Source organism: Pogoniulus pusillus, chromosome 29, assembly GCF_015220805.1.
Source record: "Pogoniulus pusillus isolate bPogPus1 chromosome 29, bPogPus1.pri, whole genome shotgun sequence".
Classification (NCBI taxonomy): domain Eukaryota; kingdom Metazoa; phylum Chordata; class Aves; order Piciformes; family Lybiidae; genus Pogoniulus; species Pogoniulus pusillus.
Window position 1 is genome coordinate 6,974,769 of NC_087292.1, and position 16,313 is coordinate 6,991,081.

Below are 16,313 nucleotides of genomic sequence, written 5' to 3' on the forward strand. Positions count from 1 at the left end.
GGAGGTTCACATCTGCAGAGATGGCAGGAGGAGAGAGAAGGGAGGAGGCTCTTGCCAGGATTACATCTGCTGCCCAAAGCTAGGGGAGGCACGGAAGAATCTTGCCTATGGCATGGGACACAGCAGCCAAGCCCCTTTCTTCCTAAATACTCATCCCCAAGGGTCACCTTCCTCAGGGACAGGTAAAGCAGCCAAATGCTCCTGCTGGTTTTACTTAGGCTTAAAATGAAGCCAAGAATTGGCTTCTGAGCGGAGCCAGGATCCAGCGATCAAGGCAGGCAGGGGCAGGTGGGCAGCAGCACTCAGGGCATCTCACCAGGCTCTCCTCATCCTTCTTCCCCAGGGATTTCTTCACCATTTCCTTGGTTAAATCCCAAACAGCAGGACCGGACACTAAACCCTTTTACTAAAAGGAAAGGCTCCACGCCCCACGCTCACCCAGCCCCCGGCAGAGCCAGCCCCGCCACGGCAGGGGTCTTACCAAGCCGTGCAGGCGGCGGTGGGCCGGGAGCATCAGGAGTCGCAGCGCTGCCTTCCTGGCCGCCCGGCTCCCACGACTCGCTGCTCTCCGACACCTCCGAGCCAGCCTCACACGGCCCCTTCTGGCTTCCCGCCGCCTCACCGCCAGGCTCCTCGGGGCCGGTGGCCTTGCTCTCCTCCTCCGCCTTCACGGCGAACCACACCTTGAGCTGCTGGGCGCTGAGGTGGGAGCGCTCGCACAGCGTGGGCAGGTCCTCGTCCCGCAGCGCCTTGTGCTTCTCGTAGTACTCCTCCAGCACCTCCCGCCCCGCGGGGCTGACCTCCACCAGCCCCGGGGGGAAAACGCCCCTCCTGTAGTTCTCATACCACTTCAGCTGCCCGTTCTTGTAGCCGTACCGGCTGTCCCCGAACCAGCGAATGACCTCCGCCCGCGGCAGCCCCGTCTGGGACACGATGGCGTCGTACTCCTGGTTGGTGGGCCGCTGGGTCTGCACGAACATCTGCTTCAGCAGGTGCCGCTGCTGGGCTGTCTTCTTGAAGTTCACTTTGGTTTTTGGAGGCGTGGGGGGTCGGCTGGAGCCGCCGTCCCCTTTCTCGCTGGCACTGGCCCCTGGTGCCTCGTCTTTGCCGTTGGACTCGGTCACTCGGAGGTTCTTCAGGTTGATTTTGATGGGATTCACTTTCCGCTCGGCCGAGCTCAGGTTGTTGCCGGAGGCATCGACTGAGCCATTTTCACTTGCAGCTTTCAACTCATCTGAGGAGTCCTCTCCTTCCTTGCCACCATTTTCTGCCTCCTCCTCCTCCTGCGGAGTCGCTTCCTCCACCTTCTTATTTTCCTCTGCCACCTTCTTCTTCCTCCTCTCGGAGAACCAGCTATCGATCTCCCTCCGGGTCATCTTTGTCTCTCCCCTCAGGCGGTTCACTTCTTCCTCTGCGGGAAGGGGATTTTGGGCAAAACTGCTCTCCAGGGCCTTCAGCTGCTCTGGTGCCCGCTCCTTGTACTTGGTTGGCGTGAAGTCGGGTGCCTGGTGCCATGACTGCCGGCGTGGCGGGTGGTGAGCGGCTGGCACAGCCGCCGCTGCTGCAGGGCTCAGCTCAGCTCCTCTGGAGGAGACATCGAAGGGTACCTCGGGCAGGGAGTCGAGAGCGCTGTCTCCGGGGAAGGCGGCCCGGCCGCCTCGCACGTTCCTGTAGTGGTACCTCCTATCGCTGAACCACTTTCGGATCTCCTTGGTGGACAGGCCTGTGATTTTCGTCAGCCGCTCGACTTCAGCCTGGCCAGGGAACTGGTTTCTGCAGAAGCTGCCTTTCAAGGCTGAGAGCTGCTCATGGGACTTCTTATTTTTGTAGACATTGGGATCCAGGAAGGTCTGGGAGGAGATGGCTGGGCAGGCAGTGAGCAGCGACTGGCCGCTGTTGACCACCTTTACCCCGGACGTGTTGCTGGAGCTGACCGTGCTGTGCTGTGCTGTAGGCTGCACCTTGGGGACAGAAGTCACCGACAAGGTGAAGGACGAGCTGGTGCCCTTCAATCCATTTGCCATGATGGGCTGCGTGACCAGCAGGCCCCCTGTCCCCTCTGGCTGCCCCACCACGTGGCCTGGTAAAGTGGCCTGAATAAGATGGGGCATGGTCCCGGGATTCGCGACCAGCGGCGTGTTCAAGACTGTAATGGTGGGCTGCGGTACGGACTGAATCACCGTGTTGAACATCTTCTTCCTGGCGTCCTCGATCTCCTCTGGTGACCAGCTGATGCCCTGCTTCAGCCTCTGGGCAGTGAACCAGATCTTCAGCTGCTCTTCTGGGTACTTTGTTACCACGGTCAAGTAGCAGAGCTCAGCTTTGGTGGGGTAGGGGAACTTGTGGAAGGAGTTCTTCAGGAAGCTGTTGGAGTCCATGGCGGCATTGTACGTTGGAATGCTGCTCAGGGGGATCATCACCTTGGGAAGGGACTTGGAAGTAGGTAGCTGCTGATGCAATGGGGGTTGCTGCTGCAGTGACACAAGTTGTGCAACACCTGCCTGAAGAACTGGCACATTTCCTATGATGGAGCCATTCACAATATGAGATGATTTTGTTGAGCCTGCAGCGGGCTGGCTGACTGGCACAGACCCATTTGGGAATGAATGCTCTCCATCTTTTGCCTCCAACTCACTGCCTAGCTGGCTTGACACGTTCTCCTTCAGCGTGTGGATTTTTTTGGCCTCAGGTTTACCTTTCATTATCTTCATGATGGGGGTTTTGGTAATGATAATTTCAGACTGGCCATCCGCCCCTTCTTCAGGGACCTCTCCTGGAGGGTCATGGCTGCTGGTGGTCTCGCAGAGACTTTGCTCCACAGTCGTACGATTGTCCTGCTTAGCCACCCTCCAGATGAAGTTCATCTCACCAGCGTGTGACTCTGCGTTGTGGTGTGAGAGCCCTTCCTGGCTATTTGCCAGAAAGCTGCAGGCGACACAGGCAAACGCAGGGTCCTTGTTAAAGTCTAAGTGCTCAGAGTCCAAGTGTGCAAAGAACTGATGAGCCTCTTGAGTTCCAAAGTCACAAGACTTGCAAATATAAGTGTCACCATCAGCAATACCACGGTGCCCATTAGACAAAGCTCCATTATTACTGGTACTGGCACCAGCGTCGCTAGCTGCTGGCCCTTCTGCTGGAGCATCCTGTTGTGTTCCTTCACCATCATCCTCTACAGTGTCCAGCTCAGTCTCCTGAAGCACCAGTGTTTTCACTGGTATCATGCAAGGAGTTGTGGATTTTCTTTTGCTAGCCATCACTACGATTGGTCCAGCTGATTATTTTGTTTCTTCAACTTAAATGCAAACTTAAAAGGTGCTATTGTAAGTGCTCTGTGGTCTAGATTCCAGCAAATTCATGATGTCCCAAGGAGTTGTTGTCAAGTGGTGACAAATGTTCATATTTGCCACTGAACCTGATGACAAGGAGAGAGAGAGGAGAGGTTAGTTCCTTTGGCATTAGACAAAGCACAACTGTCCTGCTCTTTAACTGTTTCACTCAATAAATCATTTTCAGCCTCTTCCGCTGGAAATTTTTGACTTGACCTTGGATTTACTCTCTCTTCACACATACAAACCTGTGATCTACCTGTTTAGTATCAAAAACACAAACATGCCTCTTCTAAGGCCCACATCAAAATCTCATTTGAGGAGGAAAATCACCAAAATTTCCTCTCACCTTGCCAAGACCCATAATTGGTATCTCAGCTCAGACAGCAGTGCCTGGGCTCTCTGCGTGCCCAGGCTCCTGGCTTGGCAGCAAGCAGGAGGTGATACCAGGCAGGGTCACCCCAGGTTTTTCCATCGCAAAAAAACTGATGAAATAGCAAAAGTTCCCCACAGAACGTTTTAATTTCTTCAAAATTGGCATTTTCCAAGCATTGTGTCAGGAAGTTCCTGGCCAGCTCAGTGCACCGTACCCATGCCAAGGACCTCTGCACGCAGGCATGCCCAGAGCTCTGCTGCAGAGAGCAAGGAGGCTGCAGCCAGGGCCATGTATTTTCATAGAGACACAGAATTGCTTAGGGTGGAAAAGACCTCTAAGATCACCAGGTCTGACTGGTAACCCTGACAGATCACCACTAAACTATGCCCTACAATACATCTCCATGGTTTTTATCATTTCAAGGATGGAGACTCCACCACTGTCCTGGGCAGCCTGTTTTAAGAGCTTGACAACCCTTCTGGGGAAAAAAATTGTTCCTGATGTCCAATCTATACCTTCCCTGGTGCAACTTGAGGCCATTTCCTCTTGTCTTATCACTTCCTACAAGGGAGGACAGACAAACCCCTACTTGGCTCCAGAAGGTCTCCCCCAAGCCTCCTTTTGTCCAGGCTGAACAACCCCAGTTCCCTCAGCTGTTCCTCACCACACCTGTTCTCCAGAGTCTTCACCAGCTTCATTTCTCTTCTCTGTATCTGCTCCAGCAACTCAATGCCCTTCTAATGAGGAGCCCTGAACTGAACCAAGTATTCCAGGTGCAGCCTCATCAGTGCCAAGCACAAGGTGATGATGCCTGCCCCGGTCCTTCTGGCCAGTTTCGGCTCTCCGTGTTCAATAAGCTCACAGAGCTTTTGTGAGATTCCCTCCTCACCCTGTGCACACTTCATTACTTTGATAGTATCTGTCAAATCTTCAGCTGGACTACAGGAGGAGGAAAGGCCCCAGAACTCAACAGCAGCATCACAAAGACATTCCTTGCTTCCAACCTTTCCCTGTCCCACGACATTTTCAGCCTTTGGCATTCACACGTTTTGCTAGGCATGGGGTGATCAGAGATCTGTCAAACCAGGAAGAGAAGAAAAGGGAGAGGCATTGGGAGGGAGTTAAAAACAAGGAAATTGTTTTCATTTTTCTGAAGCTAAAGCAGTTCCCAAACTGCTCCAGCCTGTGGAAACCGGAGCATGGTCCAGAACCTTATTGCTGGCCTGCCACAGCTTCACCATCTGCACCACGGATGCTCCGTGCTGGAGCTCACGATCCGAGGGCAGCAGAGCTGTCTGCTGGTGCTGGCACCAGGAGTCACTTGCCTGGTGACATTCCAACGACAGGGAAAGCAGCACATCAGAGGGAGCACGAATCTCTGCCTTAACCCCTCCACCAACGGTTTTTGTTTTTACAGCAGCTCTGTTTTTTTCCCCCCTTCCAAACACAGGGCTCAAGAGGTATTTTTCCAGCCTGCCAGGTCCCTTGGAAGCATATGGATGCACTGATTCACGCCACAAAGACGCTGTGCCAGGTCTGCCTGGGATTTACTCTCGCAGCACCGTGAGCTTTGTAACACACTCACAAAAACTTGAACTTTGAAACAAAAATAGACCAACTTACCATCCTACCAGCTGACTCACAAGGTAACTCCTATCAGTCACAGCAGCTGTGCACCAGGAGCTTTCTCCTATCAGATATTCTGAGCTGATCTCAGACAGCCAGAAATGCCGAGCAGGCAAATGACTTGGTGGTGTTTATGCAATACCTCCCCTGCTTATTGCTGCCGGTAGCTTTTAGAACAGAGCAATGGAAAGCTCCTGGTGCAAAAGAAAGAAGCCCAACAACCAGAAACCAAACCCAAAACTCAAAACAGAGGAAGTACAATCTGACCTCTCTAACTTCACCAGGAATTTTGTAACAAACTGTTGGGAAAGCTGACATCATTTTTTCCAGGCGACAGAGCCTGGATGGCCGATTGGCCTCAGCAGCTCTCAGGCAGCGTTTAAAGCACTGATGGGAAAACGTAACTTCCCGTTAATGTGGGCTGAGCTGAGATTACAAAACAGCCCTGTAAATAGTGTTAGTCATCACCCAACTTGGCGTCAGGAAAGACTGTTTGCTATGCTAAGGCTTCAGGAAAAAGCTAGAATTTATAACCTGGAGGGGGTGGGGAGGTGGGGGGGGAATGAGAGAAATGAAAAAGGGATTAAAGCTGTGATGTGGATTTACACAGTGCAAATTCACGCTCTCAATACCTGCTTTATGCTGCTCTCATCCCACCTTTTCGTGGTTAGTCTTCCCCTCTGCAGAGGTCCAGAAAGTTATTCATTAGCACCAGCAAGTCGAATACTTGGATGACTATGAATGGGCTTTGCTATTCAGAAGGGAACTGCATCATATTTGACACCAGTCCCAAGCTCCTCATTTTTGATGCTAAGTTAAATATTACACAATCTAGCAGGGTACGATGACCTTTCCAAGTCCAGCCAATTAGGGGGGGGAAAAAAAAAAACACTAAGTGCAGCCTGAAGGCTACAAAATCTAGCTTTAAAGGTTGAAAGGAGGTTCGTGTCAGGGAAGCAATGGTAAAAGTGAATTCAGATTGAATCTTATTCTGCAGCTCTCACAGGGGCCAGGGAGAAAGCGCTGGGCCCTCTGCAAGCTTGCTTTTTTTGTTTCCAGTAAACTCCTGATGGAGATCCAGTTCCAAAGCCTCCATTACTGTGACAGGTTAAGTCCCAGGTGGATCCTACCTGGTGTTTAAGGAGCTGCCAGATATCAAAAAGATGATTTTTATCTGTCAACAGAGAAAATTTGATACAGAGCACCAGAGACGCACAAAGACCCCCATTGTGCCACGTTAACAGAGTGCCTCCCTGAGCACGCCATCGCTATTATTTTGGCTAAAAGGGAACGGCCTGACCCACCTACAGAGAACCTAAAAGCTCTGCATTTCATTTACCACCACATTTGCATCCAGCTCTGTGCTCTCTCCAACAACTTTAGTTCAAAATGCAATCAAAGCGGCCCCAGCCGCCTCGGCTCTCCTGCTGAGGCTCTGATATTAATGCCACCTGAGAACACAGATTGTGAGTTTAGCTGGAAGTGAATCACAGTGCCAATTTACTGGGGGGGGGGGGGGAAGAAGAGAGAATAAAATTAATCAAATGTACTGTTTGTCCGTTTCATTTCCACGGAACGATTGTGTAACCACATGTTGGGAGCATGTTTCAGTCGCAGCTCACCTTCTGGAATGCACTAATACTCTAATATACCCCTAACATATCACCAAATGGATAACTCACTCATTTCTCCATCATTAAAGAAGTGAGGCTGTTTTAATGGATAGGATAAATTAATGGCGGGGGGGAGGGAATTAATCAGTTAAAAAGCAGCCTCACAACAGAGCTCAGAAGAGCTGCCACTGCGAATGCCTCAGACCAATTTGTTCAGCTGTTTGTGCTGAATTTGATTTCTTGTGTTTTATTTTATGATGAACTGGAGAAGGAGATGTTAGCTGAATGGAATAGCTACCTGGCAGCCAGGAAGACACAGAGGTTGTACGTAAATTGATGGTTCCCTATTGAATTTGTATCTGCTAATTCAATAGAGAGGTGGGAAATCTAAGAGAAAAACTAGCTTAAAGCAGAGTCAAATCAATTCAGTTCCAGCAATGCCCCCAGAGAAAGTAATGCTGGAAGTAAAGAAGCCTTAAGCTCCTTTGGGCAGGTCGCACCCAATACATGGCTGGGGGTATGGTTTTCTCATATCTAAAGCACCAGGAACTGCCCCTGGGGCTGATGTGTGTTCACTCACACGACAGTGAGACAGTGCACACCTGGCTCCTGTGACAGGGACAAGCAGCCCTTTGCACAAGGCAGACACAGAACCAAGAGAACAGCTTGGACTAGGCTGTGCTTCCCCATACTTGATGTACAGCCACAAGTGTCTGTCTGCACAGCTCCCAGCCTGAAACAGCCAAAAAAACATACAAAACATAGAATCACAAACTGGTTTGGGTTGAGAGGGACCTTTAAAGCTCCTCGAGTCCAACCTCCCTGCAGTCAGCAGGGACACCTGTGATTAGAGCAGGTTGCTCAAAGCCCCATCCACCTTGACCTGGAATGTTTCTAGAATTGGACATCTACCACTTCTTTGGGCAACCTAGGCCAGTGTCTCACCACCTTCACTGTCCCATCATTAACAGGCCCTGCTAAACATCTTTCTTAGGAGCCCCTTTACGTGCTGAAAGGACACAGGAAGGTCTCTCCAGAGCTTTCTCTTCCACCAGGGAAATTTCTGCTCCACTGGTAGCTGCAGTTCTACACCATTATCACAACATCGTGGCTATGGGGACACCCAGGTTGGTGGCCACCCAACAGTTTCTGATGGGTTGTGGCTCAGAAGCGACAAGCCTCAGATCTGGGGCCAGCAGCAAGGGCAGAGGAGCTGAAGTGCAGAGAGCTCCTGCACTGCCTGGGGTCCACCCATCTCTCTCCTATGAAAGAGGTCCATATAAAGGCCACAAGCCCATGGCCCACCTCCAGCTTTCCAACAAGGAGAACCATGAGGCATGCTATGCTATGACTGCAACTACCCCAGTGATTCAGAAAAGGCAGGAACTGTGACATCTGGGTTCCAATTCTATGAAAACAAGGCAGCACCTCTGCTACCAACAGCCCCAAAGCCACAACACTGCTGTGGGCATTACAGAATCACAGGATGTCAGGGGTTAGAAGGGACCCAAACAGATCATCAAGTCCAGCCCCCCTCCCAGAGCAGGACCATACAATCTAGCTCAGGTCACACCAGAACACATCCAGACAGGCCTTGAAAGTCTCCAGAGAAGGAGACTCCACAGCCTCTCTGGGTGGCCTGTTCCAGTGCTCTGTGACACACAGTAAAGAAGTTCCCCCTTGTGTTGAGTTGGAACCTCCTGTGCTGCAGCTTCCATCCATTGCTGCTTGTCCTATCCCAGGGAGCAGTGAGCAGAGCCTGTCTCTGCTCTCCTGACCCCCAGCCCTCAGATGTTTATAAACATTTATTAAATCCCCTCTCAGTCTTCTCTTCTCCAGACTGAAAAGCCCCAGGTCCCTCAGCCTCTCCTCACCAGGCAGTGCTCCAGTCCCCTCGTCATCCTCATAACCCTCCGACAGACTCTCTCCAGCAGATCCCTGTCCCTCTTAAACTGGGGAGCCCAAAACTGAACACAGTACTCAAGATGAGGTCTCACCAGGGCAGAGCAGAGCGGGAGGAGAACCTCCCTTGATCTGCTGGACACACTCTTCTTAATACATCCCAGGATCCCATTGGCCTTCTTGGTCACCAGGGCACATTGCTGTGCCATGGATGTTATCCACCAGCACTCCCAGGTCCCTCTCCACAGGGCTGCTCTCCAGCATATCACCTCCCAGCCTGTAGTGGTGCAATTTATTACTCATCCCCAGATGCAGGACTCTGCACTTGTCCTTGTTGAACCTCATCTGGTTCCTCTGTGCCCAGCTCTGCAGTCTGCCCAGGTCTCGCTGGATGGCCGCACAGCCTTCAGCTGTATCAGCCAACACAGCATTGCTCTCCTGCAATGCTCCCCACACCAGCCCTCCTTCCTCCCCGGCACAGGAGCCTTCTCATCACCATCAGCAGGTCCAGGTACACTCCACTAACCCTCATCAGAGCAGCTTTGCCTCCATTGAGCAAAACAATGCCCAGAGCAGTCAAAGTGAGCTTAGCAATTGCAGAAAATTTACTTCTGCAGAGATTAACAAAGGGAGGTTTCGAAATCTGCACTGCTGAGTATGAACTTTCAGCTTTTTCCAGCTTGGCTGGATGCAACTGGTTTGGTTTTAAATGTTTCAGTGAATTAACGAGTTAGGTTGTTAATGCAAAACATTCATTCCCTGCAGTGCCAAGGTCCCCAGTTAGAAGATTAATTTTTGTGACCTTTTGCAAACCTCGCCTAGAAACAACCACCAGAAAACCCAACCAGGGAGCAGCACTGACCAGGCAGCACACAGCCAGGCATGGCAGCTCCAGCCCTGGGCACAGGGACAACAGGACAGTCACAGAGTCACAGAAGCAGTCAGGGTTGGAAGGGACCATAAGGATCAGCCAGTTCCAAACCCCCTGCCATGGGCAGGGACACCCTACCCTAGATCAGCCTGGCCACAGCCTCATCCAGCCTGGCCTTAAACACCTCCGGGCATGGAGCCTCAACCACCTCCCTGGGCAACCCATTCCAGGCTCTCACCACTCTCATGCTGAACAACTTCCTCCTCACATCCAGTATGAATCTCCCCACCTCCAGCTTTGCTCCATTCCTCCTAGTCCTGCCACTACCTGAGAGCCTAAAAACTCCCTCCCCATTTTTTTCTGTAGGTCCCCTTCAGATCCTGGAAGGCCACAAGAAGGTCACCTGGGAGCCCCCTCTTCTCCAGACTGCAGAGCCCCAATTCTTTCAGTCTGTCCTCACAGCAGAGCTGCTGCAGCCCTCTGAGCATCCTTGTGGCCCTTCTCTGGACACTCTCCAGCATCTCCACATCCCTCTTGTAATGGGGGCTCCAGAACTGGATGCAGTACTCCAGGTGGGGTCTCAGCAGAGTTGAAGGGGAGAATCACCTCCTTCGCCCTGCTGCCCACACTTCTGATGCAGCCCAGGATCTGGTTGGCCCTCCAGGCTGCAAGTGCACACAATCACCCTTCTGCTCCCAGACTGGCCATCTTCTGGGTGCTCAATGCTCACACAGGGAAAAATCTCCATATCGAATCATAGAATGGTAGGGGTTGGAAGAGCCCTCTGGAGATCCGAGTCCAACCCCGCTGCTAAAGCAGGTTAGCCTAGATCAAGTTGCACAGGAAATGTGTCCAGGTAGATTCTGAAAGCCTCCAGAGAAGGAGACACCACAACTTCTCTAGGCAGCTGGGTCCATTGCTTCATCACCCTCAAAGCAAAGAAGCTTCTCCTTAAGCTCAAGTAAATCCTCCTGTGTTTATTACTCGTACCTGTTTTTATTACTCCTCATACCTGTTGCCCCTTGTCCTACCACGTAGACCTGCAGGATGGCTACAAGCTCTGCTGTGGGCTCCAGCTTTTGATGCAGCTCTGCTGAAGAGCAAGCACTCAGATAAAAAACAATTAAATAAATGTTAAAAAAGAACACCAAGCTAGAAGTAACATGAGAGTTTTCTCAACACTTGCAGTGCCTGCTAAGCAGGCAGACACACTCCCCAGGTCAGTGACAACATCGATGCTTCTGTCTCATACGAGGCCAAGCACAATATTGTCACTTTAAATAACAGTGGTTTGGTTTGAAGCTGAAACTCTGTAGGTCTCAGCTGATAGCATAATGAGGGGGGGGGGGGGGGGGGGGGGGGAGGGGGAAGGGGGGAAAGAGGAGGGCAAAAAAAATTATCTATAAAGTTTTACCATAAAAAAAAAATCTGCTTGAGAGTTTTGCATCTCTCCCCTTCAGGCTCCACATCCAGGCTCAGAAGATGCAGGTCTGCCTTTGGGAAGTCCTAAGATGACATCCCAACTCCCCACTGCTAATTAGCAACTAAAAGTCAGTACTGATTCCTGCGGCCAGCAGCAAGTGCTGCTCCCTGCAGCATCCAGGCCTCAGAGCTGATCTCCTTTCCCCTTCCTACCACCAAGCATCCCAGAGGGAAATCTCACTGCATTTTGCAGCAGGTCCCCCCAGCATGGCAGACACCCAGTTTGCACTGGGCAGCACAAGGTGCCAGCTCAAAAGACGCTCAGAGGGCTGGAGCACTTCTGCTATGAGGACAGGCTACAAGAGTTGGGGCTTTTCAACCTGGAGAAGAGAAGGCTTCGAGAAGACCTTATAGTGACCTTCCAGTATCTGAAAGGGACCTACAGGAAGGCTGGGGAGGGACTACTGACAAGGTCTTGTAATGACAGGACAAGGGGTAATGGGTCTAAACTGTAAGAGGGGAGATTCAGACTAGATGTTAGGAAGAAGTTCTTCACAGTGAGGGTGGTGAGACACTGGCACAGGTTGCCCAGTGAGGTTGTGGATGCTTCCTCCCTGGAGGTGTTCAAGGCCAGGTTGGATGAGGCTTTCAGCAACCTGTTCTAGTGGGAGGTGTCTCTGCCTATGGCAGGGGTTTGGAACTGGATGATCCTTGAAGTCCCTTCCAACCTAAACCATTCTATGACTCTATTATTCTATCCCAGGACTGGGTGCATTCACCTGAGTGCTGTGCAAGGGAGAAAGAAGCCCCAGACAGCAGCAGCTTATTGGCAAAACATGCCCAGTGCAGGCTGGCAAGAGATGGGAAGGCTGAAGATTCCTGCACCCTCCAGACCCAGGAGAGAAGTGGTAAAGGCCTATTCCTGAGCCAGAGGCTTCTCCACACCAACTTTAACTTGAGTTTCATCATCACAGACTTGGAGTCACAGGCGTTGATTACAACAGAAGTGTAATAAAGCATGGGGAGAGGTCACACAGTGGCATCACCAATAGGCTTTGAGGACACAGTTCCCAGAGCAGCTACTACTAATTCATCTTAGGGCCACACTATGTGGAGGGACATGCTCCAGCAACTAGACAAGGACCTCTTTAGGCTATGTCTTTGTGGTTCGTTATGGACAGACACAGCTAAAGAGAACAGCCTACCTCTCCAGAGCTAGTCCCAACTACCCAGCTGCAGACAGGAACTCTCATGTAGCTGCACCAGCACAGCTCTTCAACAGAGAAGGCAGTGTTTGGCAGGATTGAGTTCCTCTGTTCCTGGCCTGTGGCAGTGCATCCCGGCTAGATGGGGTCCCTGGGTAACCCTGTAAGGCCTGCAGCTGGAAGGGAAATCATGGGATGGGACCATCTCCAGCAGGTTAAAAATGCCAGGCTCCTGGCAAGCAGTGCAGATCTCCATGCCATGCCCTTGCCCAAGGCCAACACTTGTAGGCAGCATCTGCCTGCCAGAGCATGGTCCATAACCCAGACCAAGGTCATGATCCACCTACTTCTGGGGTTTGACCCCATATCATAGAATCAACCAGGTTGGAGGAGACCTTCAGTCCAACCTATCACCCAGCTCTGTCCAATCAACTAGCCCATGGCACTAAGTGCCTCATGCAGTCTCTTCTTGAACACCTCCGGGGACAGCGACTCCACCACCTCCCTGGGCAGCCCATTCCAATGGCAACTCACTCTCTGGGTCTGCAAGTCCTCCTGAATAAGAAGTTAAGGAGAAACTTCCCCTCCAGAGCAGATCACTCCCACGCTAACACCACAGGCACCCAACATTCAGGTGCTCTCAACCCTTCAGACTAACAACCAAGGAAAGCAAGCAGCAGTGAAAGCACCACGACCTGAGAGGAGCCACGCAGGCACAAAAAGCCTCTCCGCATCTCATTATTCTGCCCCGCACAAATGTACAAACACAGGCACAAATTTCAGCGGGCTACAGCTTCAAGCAGCATCACATAGTCAACATTTGTCCTAAGGAACAATCTCTCTTTATGCAGGCTGGTCAGGGGGCTTTGTAGCTTAAGCCTGGCTTTGAAACTGCGGGTACAGTCTAAAGGCAGCGGCAGCCGGTTGGCCAAACAATCGTTTTCATTCTCCGTTACTTGGCAGGACTAGAAGCAGAAGAAAAAAAATCTTTTCCATCCAGGCTAGTTAAACAGAGCTATTCATTCCAATTTCACCCTTCTACAAGCTGCTGCACTCCTCCAGTTAAAACCTGCTTTTAAGAGACCTCTCTCCTCTGCCCCCACCAAGCTCCTCATCGCCTTGCTTCAGTCGTCACCTATCTCCGAGCTGGGTTTTCGGATTGCTCTCTTGCTTCCATGACAGCAGCAGAAGCAGCAGCTCGCCTCTGCCTTCGTTACCTGGGCAGAGGCTGGCACAGCCTCAGCACTTGGGCACCAGTGGTAATTATCTCTGCTCTTTATTTCTTTCCAGGAGAGCACAAAATCCAGCGAGATGGAAGGCTGGAAAGGGGCGAGTGAAACAGAATGCAATGAAGAGTATAAAAATAGGTCACTAGGATAATATAACCTTTAGACTACTGGCAACGTGCCCCCCTTAGAGACAATCCTGTGTGCTGTGTTTCAGGAGAATGTCAGGAGTATAACAAAAAAAAAAAAAAAGAGAAGAAAAGAAAAGAAAAGAAAAGAGAAGAAAAGAGAAGAAAAGAAAAGAAAAGAAAAGAAAAGAAAAGAAAAGAAAAGAAAAGAAAAGAAAAGAAAAGAAAAGAAAAGAAAAGAAAAGAAAAGAAAAGAAAAGAAAAGAAAAGAAAAGAGAAGAAAAGAGAAGAGAAGAGAAGAGAAGAGAAGAGAAGAGAAGAGAAGAGAAGAAAAGAAAAGAAAAGAAAAGAAAAGAAAAGAAAAGAAAAGAAAAGAAAAGAAAAGAAAAGAAAAGAAAAGAAAAGAAAAGAAAAGAAAAGAAAAGAAAAGAAAAGAAAAGAAAAGAAAAGAAAAGAAAAGAAAAGAAAAGAAAAGAAAAGAGGGGGAAAAAAGACACAACAGACATCAAAACCAAACCACGGATCGTCCCTCAGAGCTTTGCGTGCTTCTGTTTGAACATCACTAACATTAATTCATTCACTCATTTTCCCCTGCCCTCATCCATCTGATCAAGCACAAAATAAATGTTATGCAATCAGACCATTAACATCCTCCAAAAAAAATAATCATCTCTTTTGGCATAGAGGCTTCATTACAGATTTGCTCCGAGTTGCACTGCTTTACAGCAGGGTTCACAGTCCCAGCATCCCAGGGACTCACCTCACAGCCTGTCTGTGGTGCAAATCATGCCTGGCAGCCCCTCAAAGGAAAAGGTCCAGCAGACAGATAATTATCTTTGGACAGAGCCCGTTCCAAGGTTAATGCTACCAGTAGAGGACACCAGATATCATTCATGCAGCTTCAAGAAGTCCTTCGACTAGTCCATATCTGGGTTTTCCACTGGCTTGAACTCAACTGGTATTCACCTGCAGGGTGGTTTGTGTCTGAACAGGACAGTATGAGAACATTGGTTGTGTTTATAAATGTACAGGAGCTCCAATTTCAGCTCCCTGTGCTTTTTCCAGGAGGTTTTCTTTCTGTTTGCATTGTGAGGGCTCTGTTTGTAGCTGCAGCTGGATCACAGGCACCTCAGCCAGCCTCACACAGGTCAGTAATCTGCCACACCATGCTCAGACTTGCTACCCAACTTGCGACCCCACACTTAGAGCTTACTATCAAGCATCACCATTTAAGTAGGGCAAGACCATCTTTGGCAGACATAGTCATTTGGAATGCATGTGAAAAGGGGGAGGTTGCACTTAATATACACCTCTTTGTAGTTTTATTATCTGGAATTGCTGAACTGGTTCTAAGCCAAAAACCTAGCAGGGCACTTGGAGGAAAGAATCTCAGCTCCTAAAGCAAAATGAGAAGCAGAGGTAGATCTTGGTCCATATTAAATTTCAGACAAGGGCATGCAAGTCTTAAATCAGCAAAATACACTTGGCCAAGCTGGTGAGAATTTCACACTCCATTGCATCAGAACACAGGAAGTGCAGGAGCTCACAGTGCTTGCAGTGCTGCTGCAGCCTGCCCAGTCCCAAAGGGTCATCCTGGGGGAAGCCTCTGAGCCCATCTCTGTTTCTGAAGTACTTCTCACTGCCTCACTTCCAGGTTTGCACATTGTTTCCATATGGGTGACTCCATTTGGTGGCCATCACTTCACATCCAGGAACCACAGGCCTATATGCTAGCATCACTTTTATTGCTGAAAGAAAACCAGCATCAGCATTTACACCAGCACCAAAACAATCCCGCTGAGGAACCACAAACCCAAAGGCATGCTTGATGGTCACACAGTTTTCTCACCAAGCATCCAATTGCCGTTGTTCAACCACAAAAAAATGCTTGCTGAAGACAAGCTGACCACCAGCTACCAAGGAGCCATGTAAGGGACAGACCTGCAGCAATCCCAGGGAAATAAAAGAGTGTCCAGAAGTTTAAAAGAAGATGCATGTGGGGAGGATAGAACTGGGTTACTACACAGTATCAGACAGCAAACACAGGGCACTGGAGATGATCATCTGCAGCACAGCCTGAAAACTCTTGAGTGCTGCAGCCCCTTCCCAGCTGAGCATTTTTGGATCACTCCATCCTCTGTGCCCTTTTGCAATATGCTAGCTTTGAACGCTGCGTTATGCTCTGGCTCAGCATCAGCTCCTGTTCCCCCCCCTACTTACAGTTGCTATAACCAAAAGGACAACTGCAAAATACTTCAGCTGAAAGCAAAGAAACAGGGTTTGGCAGGTCAGGGTCATGGATTTGGAGGGGGTTTTCTCCCCCATGGATCCTGCTTCGGAGTTGTCCTTTCAGACCCCGAGTGCAGCCGATGGCTTTTGCAGCTTACTGAGTCCGCTGGTTTATGGCAATGTTTTTCTGCTCACTGAACTGGCTCATTCTTTTAGCAGAACAAACTGTTCCACGTTGAGGCAGGAGTTGGCTGTGTTTTAACAAAGGATTTTTTCCCTTCTGACAGTGTTTTGCAAAAGACCCAAAAAAAAGGAGTTTGGAGCCAAGTTACAAAAGGTCAGGAGAGGCGAGTCAAGCTCTGGGTGTAGTTCCTGTATGTCACAGCCAG

At 50.2% G+C, this 16,313-nt stretch overlaps 1 protein-coding gene across 3 annotated transcripts in view; it reads right to left on the reverse strand.

The window, feature by feature from the left end:
* The window catches only part of ZHX3 (zinc fingers and homeoboxes 3), a 60,705-nt gene that overhangs the window by 6,764 nt on the left and 37,628 nt on the right, over positions 1–16,313 (reverse strand). For all 3 annotated transcript variants that reach the window (XM_064167901.1, XM_064167899.1, XM_064167900.1), the window contains one exon: positions 482–3,412. In XM_064167901.1, coding sequence (XP_064023971.1) covers positions 482–3,254 — 2,773 coding nt within the window. In that variant the 5' untranslated portion in view covers positions 3,255–3,412. The remainder of the gene's footprint in view (positions 1–481; positions 3,413–16,313) is intronic.